The sequence below is a fragment of the Lutjanus erythropterus genome, chromosome 7 (assembly GCF_056507025.1).
Source record: "Lutjanus erythropterus isolate fLutEry1 chromosome 7, fLutEry1.hap2, whole genome shotgun sequence".
Taxonomy (NCBI): domain Eukaryota; kingdom Metazoa; phylum Chordata; class Actinopteri; order Lutjaniformes; family Lutjanidae; genus Lutjanus; species Lutjanus erythropterus.
The window spans coordinates 18,970,276-18,997,862 of NC_139323.1; the positions used below are offsets into that span (position 1 = coordinate 18,970,276).

Genomic DNA, 27,587 nt, shown 5'->3' on the forward strand with positions numbered 1-27,587 from the left:
TCATTCCTGTTTATTTGTGCTCCCCTGGACAGGGTGCTGTTTACTTCCTACGCTGTCACAGACAAACAAAAACAGTGCACTTTATTTTACAGTACACTAATAAGACGTAACAAGCCACACTTTGTATCAAATTAGACAAAAACTACAAATAATATCTTCTTTCTTTCAGTAAACATACACACCTATACCCTAATTAGAGCCCATACACCCGATGGTACACTAGTAAGAGCTGATAAGCCGTACTTTGTATCAAATTCGACAACAACTAGAAATAATATGTAATTATTAGACAGTATTAGATCATTTATTAGACCCTTATTAGATCTTATAAGATGGTGATTTGGGACACATTGCAACAGAACTGTAGAATAAATTAAAGTAAATTCACATATCTGCTACCTGAGACACACTTTCTTTGGTTGCTATCATACAATTGTTAAGAGAAGCCAAGACCGATTCCTACCTCTTTTGATCAGATCACATTATCAGCACACAGTATTACAGTAAGTCTCTGCAGTCACTCAGACAAACTATTCTTCTGCCTCTAAGTTCACATATTATTTTGAAATGTGGAAGTAGCAGATATGTGATTTCACTTTAGTGGTACAGTGTCTCAAACTACCCTCTAATAAAGCCTAATAAGTCTAATAAAGGGTCTAATACTGTCTGATAAAGAACACATTTCTGTTTTTTGTGTAATTTGATAGAAAGTACAGCTAGTTAAATGTTAAATTAATGTACCATTAAGTGTATGATGTCTACTTAGGGTAGAGCTGTCACTAATAAAGAACATATTGTTTCTAGTTTTTGTCTAATTTAATACAAAGTACAGCTTGTAACTTCTTAAAATTAAGTCTGACCACAAAAACTCCTTTCGTTGTCATTTTTCCTCTTAGTTGGATGATATTTCTTTGCTCACTTGTTATCACCCACGTTTAAATGTTTGACTGCTTCAAAGCCAATCGAGGCATGAATGAAAAAGCACGTGTGAACAAGGATGTTTAACATCCCGCTTTTCGGAAACCTATATTTGAGATGTGACTCTGACTGAGGCAGAGCCAGCGGATGTTGTGCTCTGCTGCAGTGTATTCCAACTCGTTCTCCTCTGCAGGTTTCTCGCGCACAAACACACAATTTCTTTCTTCACACCTCTCTCCCTCTCTACTTTCTCTCCATCCACACCTCTCTGTGCGTCAACACACCCTGACAGCCCCTCAGGCCAGCAGCACCTGGCCTCTAATGAAATACAAGAGCGGGCCAATCAAAGAGACCTGCCTGTGTGTGTTTGTAGACATGCTGTATGTGATGAGCATACGTCCTGTGCCCCAGGATTATTATTTAGCAGCTTTGCAGACTGGATGATTTATTCAGAATGTGTACAGTTCTGGGAATAATAATCTTGTGTGAAATTAAAAAGCGCATCAAAGCCGCGAGTTGTCCTCGGGCTGAAATAGTAGTCTTCTGAATACATGTCTTGTGTCCAGTGAATATGATTTGTGGTTTATGCTTTAAAGTGCTGCCTAAGTCTAATATTTCCTGACTTCCAGGCTGGAGGTCCTAAATATTTGAACTCCAAGTTATTTGTTTCCAATCCACGCTGCCAAAACGTATTAATTTTTTTCTACATACAAAAATATTTTTTTGATAAATAGCTGCCTCAAACACATACCAAATACTTGGCAAACAAATGAAAACACGCTTTGAAAGGAGACAAAGTATCAGCTGATTTGATTTCAGTATGTCCGTATATCAAGACTACACAAGGCCTCTGCTTGCTCTCGGTCATATCTAACATATATCTTACATAAAACAGTAAAGCTACAACCAAAATATGGTGGAGACTTGGGAATTCTAGCTTGCGTCATAATCACAAAGGGAGAAATGAACTTAACAAGATTATATCTACAGCCATGCTAGCAGCTCTGTGAGGCTATAATTACTCATTAGAAAGCCCACACAGAATCTGTGCCTGCAGAATTCCAGCAACACAACTATAGATCTTAAACGAATTAATGAGATTCATGATTAAAGGTAAATGATTTTGCTGATTACTTTGGTCTCTCTGCTCACAATAAGCCTTGCATTTATGAATGTTCAACAAAACAACAAAAAGAATCTCTAGAATTCATACAGCTGAGGTTTATATGAATGTCATTCAATTTAACTAGTGAATTAGGTTTTTAGCCAGGCACCAGACTACTATACATATCTTAACAACTATAGGATGGATTGGCACCAGAAGTTGTACAGACATGTTGTTAAGAGAATTCACAGGATAAGCGAAAAGCTCGACTTGCTGGAGGCGCTAGAAGAAAAGTCAAAAGTAGGTAGAATTCATCCTCTGCACACCGTGAATGTCTGTACCAAATTTCATGGCAATCCGAGAGCTGTTGAAACTTTGCTCTAAAAGCAAAAAAGAAAATCAACTTGGTGTTGATGCTGAAGGAAAAGTCAGGGAATCAGAGAGTCAGTAGGCTTTATCCACGGGGGAATGTCTGTATAAAATTTAATGGCAATTCATCAAACAGTTGGAGAGTTTCAGTTTGAACCAAAATGGTGAACAGACCGCCCAACAGACCGACTGTGCCATCCCTAGAGTGAGTGAGGCTGTTCTATTTGAGCATTTAAGCTGTCAGTTTCATGGACATCATTCTCAAATACTGCACTCCATCTGCTCTGTGTGTCTGCAGATTGATGTGTCTTACAACCTACCTGACCCGGTATCCAAGCCAGCCTTCCATCTCAAGGTGGACCTGAAAGAGCCTTTTCAGGAGCAGCACCTGCAGCCCCCCTCCTCCTCCTCCTCCTCCTCCTCCTCCTCTTCCCGCCATCCCTCCTCACGCTCCCGGAGCCGCGCTGACAACCGCTCTGAGCTTAACCGGAAGCGGCGGGCGCCCATTGATGACGATGATCCAGCAGCCCACCAGGATAAAATGGACTTCCACATTTCCCTAGAAGTCTGTGCCAGGTAGAGCACACACACCATGTACAAATAAAGCAGTTGGCACATATGCACAGTTTCATCCTGACCCCTACTCTCTGTCTAGGTGGCTCCATTCAGGCTCGTCCAACATGGCCGTCATAGAGGTTCCCATGATTTCTGGTTTCCGAGCAGATGTTGAAAGCCTAGAGAGGGTATGTAATCACATTAATACACATGGAAACACTTTTGCCAAAGGGTTAGAGATTCCAATAAATTGTGACACTGTGTAAAACGTAAATAAAAACAAAATGTGACTAAGTGCTCATCCTTTTTGTCCTCTATTTAACTGAGTACAGCAAAAAGACCATATACTGAATGTTCTAACAGATAAACTTTTTATTTTTTTTTTTTGTCCATGTTGAAATCCGTAATATCATTCAAAGATTCAGAGAATGCGGAGGAATCTCAGCACATAAGGGGCAAGGCTGAAAACCAACATTGATTGCTTGTGACCTTTGACACCTCAGGCAGCACTGCATGAAAAACTATAGTTGCTGTTAAACACAATTTCTTGCTGCATTTACAAATGCAAGTTAAGACTCCACCATGTAAAGCTAAAGCTATATATCAAAAAAAGTCCACATTTCAGACTTTTTTTTTTGAAAGCATGGCCATTCACCAGGCTAAAGAGGAAAAGGAGCATCCAGATTGTTACTAGTGTCACCTTCAAAAGCCAGCATCTGTGATGGTATGGGGTTGTGTTAGAGCCCATGGTACATACATGTTTTGGAGCAACATATATTGCCATCCAGATTACATATTTTTCAGAAAAGTCCCTACTTAGTTCAGAAAGACAATGCCAAGGCACAATCTGCGTGCGTTACAACAACGTGGCTTTGTAGTAAAGGAGTGCAGGTACTAGACTGTCAGTTTAATTTGAAGTTGTATATAAAGCAAGAATGAGACAGAATTTCACTTTAAAACTTCAAAAAATTTGTTCTAATAAAAAAAAAAGGTGATGTATCACTGTGGTAAACATGACCCTGTCCCAACTTTTTTGGAACGTGTTGCAGGCATCATAGTCAGACTGATTGTGTGCTGTATTTACAAAAAGCAATAAAGTTAATCAGTTTGAACATTTAATAGCTTGTCTTTGTACTATATTCAATAGAATACAGGTCAAAAAGGATTTGCAAATCATGACATTCTGTTTTTATTTCAATTTAGGTCTGTACATTATTCTGTATGTACTCAGTCCCATAGACACCAGTTGGTTGTTATTGTTGATCATAGTGGCTCACAGATTGCAAGACAGGTAGGGATAGTAGTCAGGTAGGTGCCCAAACTGAAAGGCAGGTAGAAAGAGAGACAGATGCATCCACATCTGGAAGCCATTTGACAAAAAAGCAGTATGTCATGGAATTTATCAGACTCCTCCTGTTTCCTTTGCAGAATCCTTTGCAAACCTCAGGCTCACATGTACACACACCCACACAGGATGCATCCCTTAACATACTCAGATAAACAAAAACACACATTGTATATGATTTTTTTTCCTGTGTTACAGTAGAAGCTGTTGTGTAAATATCTGTCAGCGCAGAAAGGAGTCAAGTGTTTACCTGTTATTCGCTCCATTGTTGTCCATTAGACAGATTTATCTGAAGATTGAGCCATTGTGCCCTTGATGTGAAGGCCAGCTGCAGATTTACTGCATACGTTTTGGCGGTGTCTGAATCTCTCCACCTTGTGGATGAGTATTTTTGAAGCTTTTAGTGAGATGTTTGAAATCCAGTTTGACCCTGACCCAGTCTGTGCCCCCTTTGGTTTAACATCAAAGGAATCCGGTGCCCTCTTGCCAAATAAAGCCTATTCATAGCATCGCTGTAGTCTTTACTACACTCCTGAAGAGACGTTTGATCCTTTTAAAATGGAAGCAACGTGCTTCTCCATCCTTCTCGCATTGAGTCAGATATGTAATTCTTAAAACTAGAAAAAAAATTAATACACACTCAAAGGGTCTTCTCAAACCTGGATCATACCTGATGAATAGTGTTTCTTTGTTTTTGATAGATGAGTAGGGATATTGAAGTCAAATATTAGAGATGGGCCCAGTCTGATCCAGTATCAGGGCCCAATACCGACGAAAAGCATTCATTGAATCAGACTGTCACTTCTTTTCTGTATTTGCTTGTGATACAAGGCAGAAGCGTTCAAAATTGCAGTGCATAACAATAATCATAAATAGTAACATCAAGGGAAAAAGAGCACTGTATCAGTAAAGTATCGGTATCTGCAAATATCCAAATTCAGATATCAGAAAAACGTGTATTGCTATATTACTATCAAATTTGCATGTTTTGTGTGTTCTACTCTTGTGGGATCAAAACTTTGATAATGTATCAAATATATTTACCAAAAAAGAACCAAGAAGTTGTTGGACAGAAAGTTCAACAAGGCTTCCTTCACATATGAGACAGGCCCCTCTAGGCACTGGTTGTTACGCACACATGCAGTGTTATTTCATGTTTGGATGTGTCATAGTCACTGGAATGGTCATTAAGGTGAGGATTATGTTTTATGGTGTTTTTTTAGGTATGATAAGAAAGACCACTATGCTCGGGCACTGTGGGGTTACAATGTCTCAGGGGCAGAGGTCATCGGGCCTCTCTGGACCCACAAGACCAAACACACACACACACACACACACACACACACACACACACACGCACACACACACACACACACACACACACACACACACACACACACACACACACACACCACCATGAGGCACAGACTTGGAGAAAACTTGTGTTTAGAAAGGACAGAGGAAAGAGACAGATGTACTGTAGGAAACAGTAACAGTAAAGTAACAGCCATAGTCTTGATGGATGATTGAAGACTGATGATAAATTTAAAGGCATAATATGTAACATTTACCTAAAAACTATGTATAGACTCATATAAACATAATCCACCTTAATCATCACTTTTGAGTGTGTGGTGGTGTCTATATCTGCCCTCTGCTTGTATTTCCTTATTTTCTCATTATTTTGCTGTGTGTGGGATACTTTACAAACCCAACTCTAACAACTCGGACAAATCCTACTGATTATACCATTAAGGTCTGGTTTAGGGCCGCTACTAATTATTATTAACTAATTATTATTTGCATTATTAATTAATCTTCTCGTTATTTTCACAATGATTTTTTTTTTATTGTATAAAGTTAAAAAATGTCAAAAAATGGTGAAAAGTGCTCATGACATTCGCTCAAAGCCCAAAGTGACATCTTCAGACTGCTTCTTTTGTCCAGCCAAGAGTCTAGAACCCAAAGACTCTTTATTTCCGAACCAGAACCAGAACCAGAACTAGAACCAGCAAATGTTTGACATTTTTGCTTGAAAAATGACAGAAACGATTAATCAATTATCAAAATTGTTCTTTTGATCAACTTATAAATTAATTGACAAATCGCTGCAGCTCTAGTCTGGATCCAGGTCAGCTCCCCTGTCACCCATCAGAAGCCTGTCCCTCATTACTCGACAGTTATAGGTCTTAAGTCTGCAGGCTTCCACCTCTAAAAGAGCCACCTCTCTGGCTACCAGGGGAGATGTAAAACACACACACACATCCATACACACACACATACACACACACACACACATACTGCTGTGAGTGTGTCAGTTGAGGCTGACCTGAGTTGTAGTGGCTAACAAGCTCAGTTTACACCCCCGCTGGCCTCCCTTGGAGTTTTACTGCTGCCTGCCCGACTGCCACTTACATTCCTCAATTTATGGTGGCAAGCTTGGCTTCTAAAGTCATGTCTAGTTGCTTTCATGGAAGCTGTAGTCATGAATGATTAGTCCGGTGACTGACTGGGAGCTACCACTGCCACGGCCGCTTATCACCTAATATAATGAGCTTTGTTTAACAGCTCAGGACACACTGTGGATTTAACATTGGAGCTATGGGAGTTCAATGGAAATGTTTAGTTGCTAGATAGACAAACAATGCTTCTGTAAACACAGAGACCAATTGTGCAGTGTGTGTATAAGAGAGGGAGTGTGTGTGTGTGTGTGTGTGTGTGTGTGTGTGTGTGTGTGTGTGTGTGTGTGTGTGTGTGTGTGTGTGTGTGTGTGTGTGTCTCGGTGGCGCCAGCTCAGGCTGAGCACCTCATAAACCCCTGCTGTCCAAAGGCTGCCACCTTTGACAGAATGAAAAATCCCCCCGTGGGGGGAATTAACTCTGCTGGCTCTCTATGCACACACTCAAATTTGCAGTAAACAGCTTCCCCATTACTCATTCATACACTCATATTTACTAGATATGGTCATGCATGTCTGATTATACATACCTGTATACGCACAGGGTTAAAAATATACCAGAAACTCCCTTTAAGAATAAAACACTAATCAGGCAATCCCAGACGAAAACTGGGATCCTTTGTTGATTTCAGCTAACACAGTCCGTGATTAGCGACCTTAACATTTTCCACACCGGCCGTCATGTCATGGTCGAGTGCATATGGTTTGCATTCTAGTCGTGGCCCACAGAGCACATTTAAATGCAGACCATGTGGCTTCTGACAGTTGGGTGGTAAGGGCACTGTACTAGAGGTGTAAATTGCTGTTAATCACTTTGCCAATTCAAATTGTTCCATTCAGCTAAGTGTAAAGATTCATAGTCTCTGACTGAAGTTTAACTTTGTATGAAAATGCACTTCAGCGTGTACAACAGTAAGTGAACACATTACCATACATCAGTAAGTTCAGTCTGTTGCTAGTTAAAGCTGTTATTGTTTATTTCAGTCCAAAACTAGGCTGATACAAGCTGGTGAATGGCTTAGCTGTCACGTTTGCAACATTTCTCACATCATTATTGCTATTATTGTTGTCACTGTCTTTTAATAAGCTTTTAACAAGGAAGTATTGTAATGTATCTTGGCTAAATGGTAAATGGACTGTATTATTATAGTGCTTTTCTAGTCTACTGACCGTTCAAAGTGCTTTACAAGACATGTCAATATTCATCCATTCACACGCACATTCATACACTGATGGTAGAGGCCACCATGTGAGGTTCCACCCTGCTCATCTGGAGTGATATAGCACTTTCTATCCAGCACCCCACAATGATTCTGTGCTCACCCATTTGGGGTTCACTATCTTGCCCAGGGACGCTTTGGCATGTGGACTGGAGGACCCCAGGATCAAACCACGGTCCTTCTGATTAGCTGCCTCCATCTGACAATGATTTATGTCAGCTCAGATTCAGCATTGTGCAAGAACTTCTTGGTATCAAGATGTCGAAATGCCTTGTAGGACCATTAGAACATGCTAACCCAGGGTTCTGTTACATGTCTATGTTTATATTTGATATCAGTGAATAGTAAACCTTAGCTAGCATGTGCTGGAGCTGTCCAGTCCGCTGTGGTGCTGATTACTATTTATAGTTGTCCATTAATATTAGAATCAAATATACAGCTGGCTTGTCAACAAGCTCTATGTTCTTTGTTCATTTTTTTATTTTCATTAATTCACTGTGTCTTGTAATACTATTTTGTTGTTGAAGAAGTCACCATGTTACATGCTGAGCTGGTTTCCAGCCCTATTAACAGTTTAACAGAAGTATGTTTAAAATGATTTCCCGCTGTAGTGCTTCATCAAGGGCATAAACAACCCAAGCATATTCACACATACGCCTGGCCTGGCCAAAATGTGTCTGCACGGACAGTCCAGTAGCGTTGTGTGTTTTTCTGCATACTGAGCTTGATTTTCTTGTATTTTCCTCAACAGCTGCTGATGGACAAGAGAGTGGGCCTGAAGAGATATGAGCTGAATGGGAGAAAAGTGTTGTTCTACTTTGATGAGGTGAGTTTAATCCAAATCCCCCCCATGTTGGGTCCGTCAGGGATCTGTTCATGTCAAAGAATACTGTATATGTGGTGATGGTGGATGAAAAGAGGGTTACTCAGCAGTGTTTGCACACGGCTGGGTAGAATTTTATGTGTATATAAAAGTATATATAGGGAATAGTTGTGTTTCTCTACATTCATATGTGTTTTTGTGTGTTTTGTCACCCCCTCTTAGATCCCCAGCCAGTGCATGACGTGTGTGGCCTTCCAAGCTGTCAGAGAATACATTGTGGGCAAGACAGCGCCTGTTCCGGTCAAGATCTATGACTACTACGAACCAGGTGTGCCTCTGATGAATATTTTAAGTACTGGACTTTAAAGAGTTGCAGAGCAGGAAAAATGTCTAACTCACCATGATTTATGAAGTGGCTTTTTTTTGTGGAAATGGGATTTTCTTTTCAAGTTTATGACCTAGTTATGGTGAGCGTCATCATTGTTTTGTGTGTATGGATGTGTGAACGTGCTGGTGTGGGTCTGTGCTTGTCATGCAGCCTTCGAGGCCACCCGGTTCTACAATGTGAGCGAGAGCAGTCCACTGGCACGGGAGCTGTGTGATGGACCCACTTGCAATGAGGTGGAAAGTTCAACCAATCAGTGGATAGGTGAGACCCATGCTACACCCTTAATGACTCCCAGACACTCCTTTTCTATCAGTCTCTTAAAAACACATTCTCTTTTGAAGGCTTTGTGCAGGCGAACCAGTGCAACAATGTGTTTGGCTGTCTGGAGGAGGAACAGTTTGAGCGTTGCACGTGCTACAGGGACTGCGGTTACGACGGAGAGCCGGTTTGTGGGTCAGACGGGCAGCTCTACCAGAACCAGTGTCAGATGGAGGTGTTTGCCTGTCGAAACGGGACACGCATCAAGCAGGTTCCAATGTCCCAGTGTCCTCACGGTAAGAGCTCTCTCATCGCACATCACCTAGACTTCAGACTCACAACAGTCACGCAACTCTTACAAGATCAGTGTGTAGGATTTAGTGGCATCTAACGGCGAGTGTGCAGATTACAAACACCTTGTGTCACTGTTCCCTCTTCAGTGTGTGGGAGAACCTATGGTGGCTGCGAACCTCACAAAAGGCCACATCTGGAGCCAGTGTTTGGATTGTCCATTCTGAGCTAAAGTAGACACACGATGGTTCAACATGGCGACGAATCTTATCGAGAACAATAAGAACAATTCTTATTTTCAGGCAAATGAAAACTTTCTGCCATATTCGGCCAATAGAGCCCTGTAAATCTTATGCACTGGACCTTTGAAACAACATATTTCTTTGATCAATCTAAATAACACTGACTGCTCCTTGCAACCGCTGGGTAAGCCTGTGGGTTGACAGAAGGTGACATTGGTGGGGCAGATTCATCACTTGCTTTTGACTGGTTAGCGTAAAATAAAACAAGAAATTGGCTAACATGAACACAATGTCAAGCTGAATAAATGAAGTGAAACAAAACAGGCAATTCAGCCTGATTATCACACTAAAACTACTAGACTTCGGCTTTGAAATTATTGCTTGGATGTAGGTCTGACCCGAATGCTCTGAAGCTTCTACCATTGCCATGGTAACTGTCGTCACTCAGTTAGTATTCAAATGCTTTGTGGGTTTTTTTGTTGTTGTTTTTGTAAATAGAGGAAGGAGACGTTGCGTCAGTTGCACAGAGAAAATGGCTAAATGTTTATAAAGAGCGATAAATGGTGCTTCACTAAGACATTTAACTTGTCTCAAAACCCATGCACATAACAGTCAGGCATGTGCATCTGATAAGAGCACACAAAACAGTATCCATGAGCAGAAAAGCATCCTTACAAGGGAGCATTTCAGCTCCACATGCACAAATGCAATAGCACGGGGCTGTGACAAGCATTAGCTTGACCCTCCCTACACACTCGCAAGTTGACTTTTGAGAGTTTGAAGGCAGGTCTCTCATTACACTCATAAATGCAATAATAGCAAAGTATATATGTAAGTATGAAGTATGAAGTTTGAGAAAAGTAAACCAACGGATATGATATGATGAATGCGTGTGTCAGTGTTTCAAATATTCATAATATTCATAGGTTATTTTCACTGAGTCAGGCTTAGACATTTACATTTGCTTTAAAACAGCCATAATCAGCAGTTTTTATCATATCTTACTGTGTGCATCCACCCATAATTGAGGGAAATTTAGAAGATTAAATCTGGAGCAGGAAATAGCTGCTCTGTTCAAGCTTATATCAGCTGTATACTGCTCCTTTATGCAATTGGTGGGCTATAACTCAGACACTGACAGCATATATCAGAACTTTTCCTGCCTTTACAGGAAACACATGTGTCTGCATGAGTGTGTGTTCACAGGAACTCTTGTGACACTTGTGTATTTTATCGAATACAGTCAGTTGGCTCTGCTGCAACTCAGCGTGTGTAATCACAGTGTGTAATCGTCCACATGTCCATTGTGCGTGTATCTATAAAGCGTGTGCATTCACATGCACGTACAAGTGTGTCTCTGCTCCTGTGTGTGTGCCATGATCTGAGCTGTAGAAACAGCTGTTCAGGTGTTGAGCTGATTACTGGATGAGTTTTCTGAGGAGAGCTACCCGCCGTACCCCTCCACCTCCACCCCCCACCCTCTCTCGCTCTCTGCTGTATTACAGGGCTCTCTCCAAATGACAGAGTGCTTTTGTCCAGCCCTTTGAAATCCTTGTCACATTCCTTTCCGACGCACAGCCCAACAACAAAGGAGCCTTCATGTTGTGGAGCAGATTGGGGAAAAGGCATAGACAAAACTTTGGTGGGAAAAGACCTCAGTTTGTGCCAAGTGGTTCATGCTGTAGATTATCAAAAGAATCGTATTTTTGTTTCGAGCTCCCTGACCTTGTTTGTTTGTGTATGGTTGTGTGGGGGAGATTCATGCCACCATTTCCCTGTTTTGAAAAGGAAAAAGATACAATTTGTTTCCACACATGGCCCCTCTGGCTATGGTTTGGCCCCTGCTATTTTTGGAAAGATTTTAACGCAGGCCTCAGTTGAGACTGAGTGTACATCATTGTTTTGCCAAGAAGTGTTGCTCAGTGGGGTGGATAATGCTTCTGGGCAGTATTTAGATTATGCAACACTGAAACTCTGTTGAATTCATTACTAGTTTTTTTTAAGGTGCCGTGGCAGCCACATAAATGTGAATAATCTAACGTGTGTGTGTTTGTATTTCCAGTGGAGACCACGGTGGAGGACAGGCAACCAATAGCCAGCCAGGAAACTGAGCAGCCCTCAGTGCCTGTACACACAGGTAACTTCATCTACCACACCTTTACCTACTCGTACACATTTTTGCATCACCTCCTATCTCCCCCACACACTCTCCTTGCAATTTTTATATTTCAGCTCTGTCTTGTTCTGCAACCTGCAGCACTTCCACTATATATTTTCTGTCAATAGAGGATTTTACTTCTTCTTGTCTTAAAACAGACATCTGATCAATTGATTATCAAAATAGTTGACAATTTACGTAATAGTTGACAACTAATCAACTAAACGACCACGTTGTGCTCTAGACTGTTGGTTGGACAAAAGAAGCAATTTGAAAATATCACTTTAGGCTCTGGAAAATTGTGATAAGCTGTTTTTGACATTTTATAGACTAACTATTCATCTGTGAAACATGAAAATAATCAGCAGATTAATCGCGAATGAATATAATCGTTAGTTGCAGCCGTAGCAATGTGGAGAGTGGAAAGTTCACAGAGGCAGGAAAAATAAAAAGTGAGAGAGAGATGAAAGGGTGTGCGTGGGGGATGTACAACTGAGAAAAGAAAGAGGAGAAAGACAGTCAAAGAGGGATGAGCGGGAGATGAGATGAAAGGGGGAAGAGAAAAAAAAGAGCAGGGTGGAAGGAGGGAAAGGATGAGAGTAAGAAGAAAGTAGATACATAGGTAGGGTTGAGTGGCAGCACATTCCCCTGCCACCACATCATGTCTACAATCGGGGTGATAAATAGGTGGATAGGTTTCACACTGCTGGCTCGATTGTTGCTCTGCCATGAGCTGAGATCAGCTGCCACTTCTAGAGAGGCAGCCAGAGAATTCCTGATAGGATGTTTGGCTGCGTGTGGAGGGAGGATGTAGCTGTGTTACATTTGGCAACGAAAACATGAAAAGGCACTGCAGCCATTCACAAGCTGCAGGAGTGTGTGTACTGTAGCATGCATGGATTTCATGTGGTAATATGTGAGCTGTTACTGATATATAACATTAAGGTCTGCCTGTATGAATGTGTGAGTTGTGTACAGGTGTGTGTGTGTGTGTGTGTGTGTGTGTGTGTATGTGTGTGTGTGTGTGTGTGTGTCTGTGATGTGGCACAGCCTGCACTGACTTGTTTCCCAGCCTGCAGCTCCCGGTAGCTGCGGCTCACAAAGCTGCTCTCAGTCAAAGGTCTCCTTAGTACAAAAGCTAACGCTTCACACTCACCACAGGAATGCTGCTATGCACTCACACACACACATATATATCTATATATGCACACACATACCCGTATTGCATGCTCACACAGGCAAATACACCCTCACACACACACTCTCACACACACACACAGCTACAGTATGATAGCCCTGGATGATTAGATTGAATAAGTACTGTAAAAACACAGTCATTGTAAACCATTAGAAGGTTGACGACATGCCCGCTGAGTGCACTGAGAGTGTAATAGGTGAAGGCGGGCGCTGCCAAGGAAATGACAGTTTCCACTGGAACAGTGGAGGAAGCTGAAGCTCTGGAATTAGCTTCCCTGTGTAGACTTGTCTTATTAGTGAACTTGTACCAGAGGACAACATACAGTATGATGGATACACAGACGTGCAGCCTTCATTTGAAATGACCGTTTCCTTCATTTGCACGTGCTTTAGTTGAGTGAACATTTAATTTACCACTTTAACAATTAAATGCTTACATATTATTTTTGTGTGCATGTGTATGTGTGTGCTTAGAACACACCAAGTCCAATGTTCATCACAAACTTTAGAGAAGCTGAATCAGGTTATCGTGGACTTTATATAGGTACTCATGGTAAAAATCAACATGTAATGAAGAGAGACCCTGATCCAAAGTGTAATTTTTGAAGTAGCATGTTATGTGAGAATACAACATGTTAAGCAGGGAGGGACCCCTACTGTCTGTGATGGGGTATTGCTGCAAGAGCTTCAGATGTACAGGATGTTAAAGATGCCCTCTGGAGCTTCCTTTCTTTTTCTTCATAAAACATTTGCAAAGAGAATTTTTTCTTAACATTTATAAAGCTGTTAGTTAGAGCTGTTGCAAATTGTTCAAAATTTCAAAATGTTGATATTCAAATTCTTTTTGCATGTCCATTCAGTCTACATTTTTGCACAATTGCAGATAAAGATTAGGGTACACTATTATTATCAGTATTATCTTATTTGTGTAATTAAACTCCAGCAGTGGCTGTGTGGGATTTTCCCAATAACCCAAGAGCATTTTAGTCCAAAAGTCAAACTTCACTGACAAAAAATACAGTAATGCTTTCCAAAATTTATCTCTCAATGTAACAATGTATCTGACGATCTAACGTGTTAGATCAAGAAAATGTTAGAAAATGTCTACTCTCCTGCTTGTCACACACAGAGGGAGTCATGCACCATGAATTACACTTTAATAACAAATTCTGGCTCTAATCAAGGATTTTTTTCATGACATCATAAAATATGATGTCTTCAGCAACTAATTTATATCCTTCTTTGTATATCAAAGAAGGCTTAATCAGTCAATACTTACCTTTTCACACCACCCCTGATCTGTCCAGGTGAAGAGGAGCAGGGGTCCATGGCAGAAGTGTCCTACTACTCCTATGAATACGACCCAGATTCTGAGCCTTTCCTCGCTGATGCAGAGGGAGGGGACCATTTTGACCTTCCTGAAGGTGGAGGGGACATAGAGCAGAAGGTGCTCCTGCCAGCAGATACCCAGCTACCCACACTGGACACAAAAAACACCCCTGAGCGATGGTACGAGCTGCTCCATCTACGTTTTTGTTTGTTTTTAATTCCACATAGGTAGGGCTGGATATCAGTGCTCAGTATCTTTAAGGTATTGATTGAATTAACTCAGTACCAAGTAGCATTGAAACTTCTCCACTCCAGTGATACCTGCATTCAATCCTTTTGGTACCCAGACTGAGAAAAAAATGACAATTAATATGGTTTTGCTCGCAGCCTGCAAGTGTTCTTCATAAAAAAGAACCTTTGAAAAAAGGTATTTTATGAAATACTTCATTGGTATCGTATCACTTTAAGGGTACTGGTATTAGTACTGGTATTGTAATTTTTTTTAAACGATACCCAGCCCTTCATGTAGGTTTTCTGGATCTCTGGCATGTCTCTAGTGTTTCTTTGGAAGCTTAAAAGATAATGCTGGTATTGTTCTATATAGACATGTTTCCATTGCAGGAACTTCCCATAGAAATTAGAATTCTTTAGAGGGACCAGGGTCTAAATTCAGTTCTGGGGACACTATTTTACCCCCCAAAAGTCTGTGCTTTGGGCTGGTATTTTGGGCGTGGGTGTTCCAGCGCTGAATATTACTGATTTGAGTACTCGCAGCATTTTATTTCAGCTGCCATTTTTTAAAAATCAGTAGCTGCAAACCAGATTGTTTTTTGTTCATTGCACTTTGACACGTCATCATGGTGTTACACAAAAAAAACATACCACAGACAAAGTGGCATGATTGTTGTTATATAGCTGCGTGTAACAATAACATGTAAAAGCAGTCGTATGTCAGCGAATTACTTTGCCTAATCTTCACAGGTCTTAAAGCTGTGGTGGAAACATATGGGCTGGAGGAGACTTTTAGTTCCTTGAAAAGTAGTTCCTGGGACTAAAAATTAAGGGTACTATGGGTGGAAATGTGGCATAAGTGCTGTCTGTTGCACTCAACTACAAGCTCATTAAATTGTACAGAAGTAAATCTTCAAAAATGGGTCACAAATATCCAGTTTTTCATTTTTTAAAAAAGGCTACCTTTTGCATAAGCTACTGGGATTTGTAGTTTTTTATCAAACAACTCTCAAACAGGAGTAAATAGGATGTATGTTGGGAACTATTTTCAGTCAGGGATTAATGCGAGTATTTACAGCTGCAGGATGTATGTGGGATTGGCTCAACATAAACTACAGTGCCCATGCTCATCATAATGTAGTGCAACATTGTGACTCGCTGAAGTATTTCTGATGAGGCTGCTCACACAGACAATAGCTGTCACACAGTCTGTTTGTGGGACTTGTTACCAGTTTGAAACCAGTTTGATAACAGGCATATCCAAAGGTTTAACTTCCAGTCTAAACAGTTGCTGTATATCACTGGGTCAGAAGTAGTCACTGAATAGTATTTCTGGTTAATTATTATAAAGTTATGTCACTGGTATGACAGTTAAAAAACATATTGTCTCTGCACTGGTTCTGACTTCAGATTTTATATTGTTCAGTGAATGAAGTTGTCTGAGATGATCTTACAATGAAAGTGTGTCCTGTTTTCTTGTCATCCACAGAAACGCACACAGAGTGAAGCCATACCCACCTCCAAATTGTACATTATTTGTGAATATGCTAGTGAATGGAAAGAGAAGAGAGACTTGGGACTTATTCAGCCTGAAAGGAAGAGATGGTGGAGTCTGGAGAATCAGAGTGTGATTTTATGTGAGTGTGTGTGTGTGTTATATGGTGTTTCGAATGAATTCTGTGTGGATGTGTTTATGTGTGTGTGTGTGTGTGTGTGTGTGTGTGTGTGTGTGTGTGTGTGTGTGTGTGTGTGTGTGTGTGTGTGTGTGTGTGTATGACTGCTTATTAAGCTAGTGTCCTCCAGACTTTAATTTTTCTTCCTCCAGACTCCTGGTCACTAATAGGCACCATAGCGTCTTTGTTATTCACTGTACTGCCTTTATAATCACTAGAAGAAATAATCAAGTATTTATGTTTGTAATTACACCTGACTTTAAACAAAATATTTTGTTATATTTTCTATCTGTGGTATTTATTTGTAGCTAGAGGTCATATCATTTTTATTTTTTTTTTGTCATTGCCCGCCCATACAGTCTTACTTTTCACCCTTGTGATTCTTTGAGTTCAAACAAAAGATATGTGCTGTCAAAGGCTTTTTTTTCTTTCATAGCAAGCTTTAACCCAATTATTGAAATGTTTGATGAAATTCCTGTGCTGGTATCCTGCTGGAAAAAGACATATGCTCACCATATGCTTTACAGAAACATAAGCTCAAATGTTTTTCATTTTTAAAGATTTTTCTTGGGCTTTTTGCCTTTAGTAGACAGCACAGCAGAGGTTGACGTGAAACATAAGGAAAGAGGAGACGGACATGCAACAAAGGTCTCTGGCCGACTCAAACCACGAACTTTACAGTTACAAGATGTGTGTCATTCGACCACTGGTCCACTAGGACGCAGCAGCCCAAATGTTTCTGGAACCATCATCTACTCTCAAGTCACCTTTCACCTTACCTACCTTGAGATTTGATTGTACAGTTCATAAGCTATTTTGTTTTGTGTTAAATTTTGATTCGTGAAGCAATCAACTTAAAAAACAAGAATGAAGTTTTGAATTCCTGTAAATGTACCAAATTTGATTAAATGTAGCCCCAATTCCTATCAAATATTGTGCTTTTTAAAACAATCGAGAATAAAATTTGTATACAATCCAAGGTTTTGGTTTTGCTGCCTGCACACTACACGGTTATTATGCATTAGATGAGCCAGTTGGTGTTGCACGTCAATTGTCACAAGTTCTGCCATTACACCTTAGCTTTCAAGTCCCTCAGATACAAAGACAACACCGAGATTGGCATGGAGATGTTTCCACGGAAACAGCCAGTCAATGAGATGATGGCACAACTGAACAACAGCAAATGAGAAAAACAGAGAATCTCCAAATTGGGTGATTTTGAGTGTGAAATGTTTTGATAAACTGAAGGATGAAGCATTCCAAGGGGTTGACAGAATTCCCTGTCAGCTCTGTGGGGACGCCCATGTCCCTGGCCAGCTTTACTGTCTCTCAGAGGCTGTAGCTGGCACAGTTTGTAAGTGAACGTAGTATCAGGGGAAACTAAAAACCCTAAGAAATTACTCCTTACCAACCATGTCATGCATTTCATTGTGGTGTAGGATAATAACAGGCTCATGAAAGAGGGTTTCTGAGCGATTCGAGTGCTCATCACCCAATCACCGACAAATGCAATTCTAACAGAACACACAAATGTAAAAACTTTTTCATACCAAATCACAGCACAAATTTTTCTATGGTGTTTCTCAAGGTATTGGTGTGTTAATGTGTGTTTTTTTAAATTCTTGAGTGGTCAAAAATAGTTAAAATTAGCAGTAAATCTGTGTAATAAATGGTATCAACCCCAAAACAGCATGGGAATGTCCATCATATATTTCCATCAAAATGTCCTTAAACAGTCTAAACTTTCAAAATCTGAATAGGTGCCTAAAGAAAACATTTATTACAGATCTATGACTACAAAAAAAATGACACAGAATGCTGAGCTACATCTAAAGTTAATCCTCGGGTTCCCAGCTTTAAGATGATGTGCATCTCTTCTATGTGACATATGCTGTTCACCTGCTGTCTCCCCCTAAATATCTCCTGAAATTGATCTATGGTACAGAGGACAGTGGAAGAGACTTTAAGTTACATAAAATGCTTTATGCCCTCTGGAAAACTTGCTGGAAAATACATTGTCACAACACTGAGAGCATGGCTGCTTTTCTGAGTTCATGAAAAGTTCACAAAGATTTATTTATTTATTTAAAAAGGATCCCCATTAGCTAATGCCCATGACATGATATGTAAATCTATGTAATTTGTAATGATGTTTTGTAAAAAATAAAATAAAATAAAATAAAATAAAAATAACTAAATAAATAAATAAAAACTCTGAGAGCTGTATGATCATCTTTATTCCCTTTACAAAGAAAAATTGGGTTCAAAATACAATGAATCTCATTAATTCTGCTTAAAATTGTAGTTTATATAGTAATTTTTATTAATCAACTTGTAAAAACTTTTTTATTATTACAAAAATATATTTTGCCAGGATAGATGCAAAAAAGTCAATAAGCCTTCTTATTTATATTGTTGTGTTTCGATAGTGACAAATTTGGGAGAATATTACAAAATACAATATGAGAATTAATAGTAAAGTTACTGGAAACGTGTACCGAAACATGTTATACAAGTTTCACACATACAAAGTTTGAGGAAAAAATTTCCAACTCTGAATTTCAGCCAGTTCTGTAGAGTGGACCATCCATTTTACAAAGGGGCTGCGCTCAGAGACTGGTGATGTACCTGACAGCCATGCTGAATATGAAAACAGACAATAGTTATTGACAAACTGTCAGGAGAAACTATGATAGACTGACTTAACTTTCAGTTTCCTCATAAATGATTCAATGGTTTGAGTCAGTGCTGCTCCAACACATGCCTATCACATACTGTGTTTTCCTTATTTTAAACTCTAATTTAAATGAAGATCGATGCTGTGGTTAATAAGCAGACAAGACTTGCTCGTGTGTCCAGTCATTCGTATGGGTCAGCTGGGTTTAAGTCATGCCTTCTGCCCTTCCTGTTCCCGTTTCAGCTTGTGCAGTTACAACTGTAGGAAAGAAATATCTGAATAACCTTTCAGAACAACATGCTGTCTGCAGATGCAGCACAGTGAAGTGTATCTGCTCCACTAGCAGAGGAGCTGCAGTGCAGTTGTTTATGAAAGCCGTGTTGCTCCATTTCCTTTGAAAGGCTAGTTAAGTCTGGAGATAATTTCCTGTCAGCAGTGAGCTGTATTACAACCCTGCTGCTTCAGAGGGCCCTCTGCTTTGATAACCGTCTCTCTGATCCCTGCCATGCTTCTGTGTTGGAGACAGAAAGCATGCATGTGTGTGTATCCGTTTTGTACACTCTGTATACATATTTAAGTTTGAATGTGCTGCATCTGTGTTTGTGTAACTGCTAACAACAGATTCTTGTTGCCAAAGCAGCGGCCTGGGAGAGAGTCAGAGCCTGTTAAAGTTTAATGTTTGTTTTCTGCACATGTCACTTGTCGACCATCTCAGTTACTGAGCTCGCCCTCTGGCTGCTGAGGCCTTTAAATGAGTCCGTCAAATCCCAACTACAAATCATCACTGCGATTAGAGGAGATCAAAGAGGGCTACACTGTAACTGCATCTGGGTAATCGGTTTGACCTCAAGTTAAAGATGAGAAAGCAGAGGGGCTCTATGTTGGCACTTCAATGAGACCTGCCAAATGAAAGTACTCAGCCTGTAACTGCTCCAGGTGTGTTGCACTGCATCTGACCCTGCGTCTGTGTTGGAGCTTTATGTGTGTGCACACTGTAAAGTGTGCAGAGTCAAGGCAACCACGATTTCAAGAAAGCTGGGGCGCTGTGTAAAACATAAATAAAAACAGAATGCAAATTCTTTTTGCTGTAAATGTCAAAACGGATTCGCAAATCATATAGTCCACATTTCAGATTGTTTTTTTGTTTTTTTTTAATATCATAGACATTGTGTTCTCTGGACTAAAGAGGAAAAGCAGCTGTGATGGTCTGGAGGTGTGTTTGTGACCATGGCAAGGGTAACTTGCACATTTGAAAAGGTACTAAAAGGTACATAAAGGTTTTGGAACAAAATAAGATGCCATCCAGACAACATCTTTTTTAGTGATGTACTTGCTTACTTCAGTCAGACAATGCAAAGACACATTCACAGTAGTAAAAGAGTTTGGTTTCTAGACTGGCCTACCTGCAGTCCAGATCTGTCTCCCACTGAAAATGTGTGGCGCATTGTGAAGCACAAAATACAACAACAGCAACCCTGGACTGTCGAGCACCTGAAGTTGCAGAGAAGGAAAGAATTTCAGTTACAAAACTGAAAATTCTATCTATCTGTCCTCTGCGCAGATGATGCAGGATTTAATCCTCCAGTCTAAATGTAAAAACTTTGTTGCTTTAGTGACAACAGTGCAGGGGACCTGACTGCAACAAACCATCCACGGCAGTCACCGTGGCAACCGCATGCATGGCTGAAGAGTGATATTGCCTCTCCACACTGCAACGAGCAGAAAGAGTGAAAAGAGAGAGGAGGGAGAGGGGGATCTTGGTTTCATGGTTTGCAGGGGGGGGCTAGCGTTACATGAGAGTGAATCGGAGTGATGACATTGTTCCTTAGTAGCAGCTGAGTGCACCTATACATCTACCTGTGTGGAGGAGGAAGGGCCATTCACCTGTCTGAGCCTCCACAGGTGGACAAAGGGACAAACAGGCGGATAGACAAAACCCTATCCAGTGTAGAGTCTGCTCCACTGTTGACACTGTGATGTGTATTAATCGTCTCAGGTTTCCTGATTGTTTTCAGAGGAAATTAGGGATTGATTCTGGATCATTCAGAGTTCTGGGTTTCACTGTCAGACAGGGCACATGTGATGCTGGATGCAGGAGAAACAATACTTTGATATCTGGAGAAAGACCACCAGGATGGACATGGATTAAGGACTGAGGTGTAAAGTATGCAGCCTTCTTCAGTTCTCACTGAAAGGAGAAAATTACCTGTGGAAAGGTGCCTTGAATTTTGATTTTATACTTATCATATCATTATTTCTTTAGCTGCCCTCTTATGTTTGATATGCTGTGTGAATACCTTGGCAGTGTTGCTGTCACCGAGGGATTCCTGAAGTATCCATCGCTTCTACAGTCAAATGGAGAAAAAATACCCAGTAATTGCAGGAAGAGAAAAAGGTGAGTTCATCAATAGAAGTTGAGTTCTTACAAAGAGCTACTCCATGTATAGAAAACTGGACATCCTGTGTAAAGGCATCAGTGTGTGTGTAGCCATGATCCAGATGGTCATTTCATGATTTCAAAGGGGGAACACTGACTTGAGCAGAGTGGAGGCTTTCACTGTGTGCAGACCTGCCAGGACTCGCTCCTTTCTGTGAAAAATGCTCCCTCTTGCTCTTCACATGCACATGCCCCCGAACACTTGTATGCTGATGTAATGATTTGCCCTAGGTTGTCTTCATGTGCACTGCATCTGCCTGGTTAGTTGTTTATCTGACCCAGTGTACATGGTAGACCAACAATCAGATGCAGTTACTGGCTGCCACTTAAAAAAAGTCTCTCTGAGCAGAATGATGATGCAGAACATTTTTGCCTGTCCTGCTGGAGTTTATCAGATTGTCAAATAAGTGGTCACAGTTATTCTGAGTTATGCAAAATTATATATTTTTTGCATAGTTATTACACACTGACTGATGATGAAGTATACTAAATTGCACATGAACTTTGCTATAACACAAAAAGCTGCAGAAGAATCCTAGTTGCTTAAATGAGTTTACTGTTACTAACTAAATGTATGTATCATAATAACATATATGTATGTAATATTTCCCCTTGTCTCTAGGGCCAGGACCTGGTCGCTATGGGCTTCCTCCCACCATCGGATTTATTGGCCATGACTTTACCAAGCCAACTAGCCCCGCCTATTCTTTCCATGGCAGGATGAGTGACAACAGTGAGTAGAACTGCAACGAACAGACAATTAATCAGTCAAAAGAACTATTATCATAAGCGTTTACTCATTTCAGTTGCTTTTCAGGCAAAAATGTCAAACATTTGCTGGTTCCTTGCTTCTTAAGCATAAGGATTTGCTGCTTTTCCTGTGAATTTATGACAGCAAATTAAGAGTCTTTGGGTTTTGGACATCACTTTGTGCTCTGGGAAGTTGTGATGAGCATTTTTCAAATGACATGACATTTTATAGACTAAACAATTAATTGTGAAAATAACTGGAAGAACAATAAAGAGTGAAAAAAATAGATGCAGTCAATAGCAAGCTCTCCAACTTTTTAGATGATCATATAGCTAAATAAAACATTATTATGTCTTGGTCAATTCCATAAATCATGTCATAGCTAATAATAAACCAGCAGAACCTACACTAACTGAAACATTACAGTTTATCTATATACAACAAGTTGCATAGTTACAATAAACCTACTTAAGTGTTCAAAGTTCCAGAATGATTTTATCTCTTCAAAGGCATAAGCAAAGTGGTATGCATCCTAGTGTTGTAATGTCTCATAAATGCCAGCAGGGGGAAACAGCACCTCATAATTCTATAGCTATTGCTCACCTTATGTTCATCTAGGCAGAGTGCGTTAGGATCATCGCATGATCAAACCAAACTGAGAAATCATGAACGTTTACTTTCTCTGCAGTGTATTGTGTTGACTCAAGTCCAGGGCCTCGGTATCATATTGATGCGAAAATCACTCGTTTTGGAAAGGATGGAACACCTGCATACTCGATGTTGGGAAGAGTGAAACCAGAAAGTAAGTTTCAATTTATAAAAGTTTGAGTGCATCAGTTATTTCACAGATTAATTTATGTTGTTATGATGAATTTTAAACTAATTGGTCCATTACTGTGAAAGGATCAACCCTTGTACAAAAGGATTTGCTGTTGATGTCAGCTGTTACAACTGAAAATCTGAAGTATACACACACTCTACCATATGGTGTTGATGCTTTTCAACCATTTTCTGCTCACCAGAGGAGCCGTTCCAGACACCTGGACCTGGCGCATACAGCCCAGAGAAAGCCCCACCATGTAATCTCCAGCACAGACCCCCGTCCTACACAATGAGCTCTCGTACACACTACCGGGGCATCGACTCAGTACCTGCTCCTAACAAGTACTGTCTACCTCCACTCATGGGCCCTCGAATCCCAAACAAACCAGCCAGCGCGAGCTATACAATGTCAGGTAGTTACAGCACAGGAGGACCATCTGTGGATCTTGCCAAGACACCAGGACCTTGCAGGTACAATAGCACAGACCCAAGTGTTTATCTACCCAGGCAGCCAGCATTTTCCATGTTGGGACGTCACAGCCTACCCAGAGATGACACCAAGAAACCTGGCCCTGGAACTTATAACCCAGAGAAAGTGACAGTTCACAAGGCTCGAGCACCAGCATACTCACTGGGCATCCGACACTCAGAATTTGTGACTCCACTAGTTGTCAATCTTTCTGACTGAACATCATTCACTCTGAACAACTACAGAAACATTATTCAGAAATAATCACGAGGAAACATATGTGAACTAATACATTTTATTTTGTTCTTTCAGCAGCAAAGAACTTGTTGAATCAACCATGACTCACTGTCAAAATGTATAATATCTAGAAATAATATTATGTACACAACAAATGTAAGTTTAAAGAACAGGAAACGTTCAAACAGAAAGCTCTTTTGGGAAATAATGAGAAAAATAAAACCCTGTGCTTGTAACTACTCAGTAAATAAATCAATAACAAAATGGCATCAAATGACATTTAAAAAATGTATTAAAATGTACAACTGACAGGCAAACTCTCACCTTCATATTGTTTATAAGGTTGTTATTCACAGTGGAATCAAGCCGTTTGCCTCTCATTGCCTCTAAAAATTGAGGGAATTTGACAAGACAAAAAACACACAAAAAAACTAAAGATTTTCTACTCAATACATTAGAACATATGTAGAGATGTATGTAGGAGAGATGTATGGTCCCAAGACGATACAAATCAGCAAAGATGATAGCAGGCATTTTACAGATGGTTCGGATTTAATCCTTTGGGAGAGGTCTTCTGAAAAGCAGTATGTGAGGCTCTGGAGAATAAAGCAAAGAAGAAGTATCTGTCAGCATCACAGTACAGTGGTTACACCATACAGTGTCAAGATCATCACTGTGGTCCATGTGCTTATAACTTTCATCACAGTCTTAGGGAACACACTTAGAGCTAGGATCGGTTCAGACATTTTGTTTTCATATTATATTTTCCTGTTTAATACCTTAGTATAACACTCACATGCCGACACACATTTGTTGTGAAACAAGTTACCAGTCACTGTAATCACTCTTCTTCTCCATATACTGGTCATTAAGAGATCCCTTTGTGACAGACTATAATGGAGGACATGGTAGACAAAACACACTTTCCTGCTGTGCAAAAATGTATTCTAAATAGGGATGCACAATAAAAGATCAGGCCTGATAAATTATTGTGCAATAATTGTAAAATTATATTATTTAGATAATGATATTATAGCTGATAAATATTGATTATAATAACATCCGATTTATGAGATTATGCCAAGCATTTAATTTAAGACACAGCATTTAATTTGAGTTCTTAGGTAAAATTCTCTATGTAAACCAAAGTATATGTTAAGTTTTTTGATGTGTTTCTCTAAAAAGAAAGATTTGAGGAGTTAGAACTGTTTTGGTTGGGATAGTGATATCAGTTCAATCAGAGTTATTAAATATTAAATCATCATCAATATTGGTCATGAGAAGCATGTAATTATAAGTTATCTGTAGAAAAGAAAATCTATATAATGCATCTCTAAATCTAAATTAAGCCTAGAATGGGGCTTCAGCAGTCTGAGTTAGACAAAACAGCAAGGTAAATTTATAGTCTTTCTGAAACTAAAACAGGGAACTTTAATATTTTGTTGATTTTGGGGGTCCCTGTGGACAAAAGCACTAGTGTTTCCACCACAATCACAAAAAATAACATCAAAAATAAAAAATATCTAAAGAATAATTTCCTCCTGCTTCTTTTTAACTGGCTAACATACTACACTACTCTCTATAACTTTGCCTGGGAAAACACAGGCTCTGCTGGTCTGTATGCTGACCCAATGGCAGGCATTGAGAATAACTATATAGCTATTTGCTGATGTTCTCGTTTGCTTATGTAGGTCATATAAAGGCTTCAGTATTAAATTAAGACCAAGATTTCATAACCAGTTGAAAACTCCTTGTAGTGTGTTTCTGGATAGTATTTTCTTGCTGAGCTACAGTGAAGTCATAGTTCAGTAGTACAAAGGGGACTTTTGTGCACTGCATCGTTGGAAATACCCATTTGATTTGATTAATTCAAACGGCTGAAACCATACATTTGTTTTGGCTTTGCATTATGATACAATTTTACACAGAATAAAGACTGTAGATTGTGTCCCCCATTTCTTGTATACATGACAAGAAAGGATTTCTTCACAACTAGAATGGGCAGAAAGAAATCTGTATTTTATTTTATAGAAAATGTGCATATTAAGATAAAAACTGCATAATAGAATAAGAATATCAAGATATTAATTATAAGTAATATTGCCAGCCCTAATCAATAGCTCTGTCAATATAGGCTTGTGAGCATTGTTTTAGCACCCGAAAAAAAAAAGTGTACCTATCCTTTAAAGGGATAGTTCACCCAAAAATGAAAATTTAGTTATTATCTACTCATCCTCATTTCAACTGAAGGTCGGTTGTAGTTTTTTAGTCCACACAACACTGCTGGGGTTTCAGAGGAAACAGCAGTAAGTGAATGGTGAGCAGTTTTCAGAAAAACAACATCAACTGCCTCAATACTGCTCATCTGGTGTAATTGACATCTTCTAAAGCTCTGACATACCATGCACTTGCATGCGCACACCATCACACCTCAAACACCCAGTTAAGATGGTGTGTATGCACATATGAATGTGGCTCCAAGCTAAGGATCTACAGTTAAGATTTAGGCTAAACATGATGTAAATAACATCTTTTAAGTCCACTTGGCATGTTGGGGCTTTAGGAGACTTGGATTATGCCAGTATAGCAGTAGGGAGGCATTCTGTTTTTGGTTTTTTTTTACATTTGAAAACCATTTATTTAAAGTGTTTGGGAGATTCTGCAATGCTGTTTTCATGTGAAACGCCAGCAGTGTTTTGTGGACTAAAAATCTAACCACAACCTTTAATCATAATGAGGGTGGGTAGATAACGACTGAAGTTTAATTTTTGGAAGAACTATCCCTTTAAGTCCACGGTTACTCACCCGGTTTGTGGATCATGTAGTGAATCCAGCCATGACTCTGCTGCACCCCGAGTCCCCTCCACTCTTCTTCTGTCATCAGGTGGGAGGTGGGCACCAGTTTAGACAGCTGCTTCGGAAGCACCACATGCCTATGGAAAAAACAAATAAAGCTGTCGAGAATGACCCAACAGAGCTCAGAAAACATGATACAAAAGGATGGTCAATCAGTGTTGCAGCTGCAGTAACATCATCCTGACAACATTCAAATCAAAGCGTTGAGGTAGGAGTTAGCATAGCTAGCTGTTAGCCTGAGTGACGCAGGGGGGTGTTTTGTTTGAGTGTTGCTCGCTGACTAGTCAGTTACGAAACTTAACTTAACGCCTTAACTTAATCTGTTTTTTGCTAATTAAGCCACCTCATAATTAATTTGCCAGCAGACGTTAAAGTAACTAATATCGAGCCACCGAGCCAATCTTACTGTGATTTGACGTTAAGCTAACGGACTTTTGAAAACAACGTTACTGTTAACACATGCCAAAAAACGTTAATCATACCTGTACTCGAACTCCTCGTCGTTGTACTTATCAGAGTAGTAAATCTGCTTTTTAGACATTTTCAATCGCTGATAACGGTCAAAATTGAAGTCAGGAAAGCTGTTTTTTGAGTAATGTGAACCTGAAAGCCCACAAACCTCCTAGTGAGCGCAACAAGCTGCTGTCATCTGCCGCTGTTTTCAGGGGACTATTCAAACCCCAACGGCTGCCCGCCTTCACCTGATTGGTCAAGGCAGTAGCACGTGGACGTTACGTCTATTTAGATCGTTTACGTTTGGGAAGATGGTGCATTCTGC

The 27,587-nt window shown here is 40.0% G+C and overlaps 3 protein-coding genes across 4 annotated transcripts in view; 2 read left to right on the forward strand and 1 right to left on the reverse strand.

The window, feature by feature from the left end:
• cpamd8 (C3 and PZP like alpha-2-macroglobulin domain containing 8) overlaps positions 1-17,539 on the forward strand; it is a 61,962-nt gene extending 44,423 nt beyond the window's left edge. The window contains exons 36-44 of one of the 2 annotated variants that reach the window (XM_084723061.1): positions 2,691-2,968; positions 3,048-3,135; positions 8,722-8,796; positions 9,016-9,121; positions 9,332-9,442; positions 9,523-9,735; positions 12,035-12,109; positions 14,635-14,836; positions 16,377-17,539. In XM_084723061.1, coding sequence (XP_084579187.1) covers positions 2,691-2,968; positions 3,048-3,135; positions 8,722-8,796; positions 9,016-9,121; positions 9,332-9,442; positions 9,523-9,735; positions 12,035-12,109; positions 14,635-14,836; position 16,377 — 1,149 coding nt within the window. In that variant the 3' untranslated portion in view covers positions 16,378-17,539. The remainder of the gene's footprint in view (positions 1-2,690; positions 2,969-3,047; positions 3,136-8,721; positions 8,797-9,015; positions 9,122-9,331; positions 9,443-9,522; positions 9,736-12,034; positions 12,110-14,634; positions 14,837-16,376) is intronic. The other variant, XM_084723062.1, reaches the window with a different exon arrangement.
• A 4,053-nt stretch (positions 17,540-21,592) lies between these two features.
• On the forward strand, positions 21,593-24,389 carry cimap1d (CIMAP1 family member D). Its single transcript, XM_084723065.1, has 4 exons — positions 21,593-21,632; positions 22,297-22,407; positions 23,114-23,227; positions 23,448-24,389. The coding sequence occupies exons 1-4, from the start codon at positions 21,593-21,595 to the stop codon at positions 23,933-23,935; spliced, it is 753 nt and encodes a 250-aa protein (XP_084579191.1). The 3' UTR covers positions 23,936-24,389.
• On the reverse strand, positions 23,998-27,475 carry cks2 (CDC28 protein kinase regulatory subunit 2). Its single transcript, XM_084723063.1, has 3 exons — positions 27,292-27,475; positions 26,759-26,886; positions 23,998-24,549 (listed from the first exon to the last, which is right to left on the reverse strand). Exons 1-3 carry the CDS (start codon positions 27,348-27,350, stop codon positions 24,506-24,508), a joined length of 231 nt encoding a protein of 76 aa, XP_084579189.1. The 5' UTR covers positions 27,351-27,475; the 3' UTR covers positions 23,998-24,505.
• Positions 27,476-27,587: the final 112 nt, after the last annotated feature.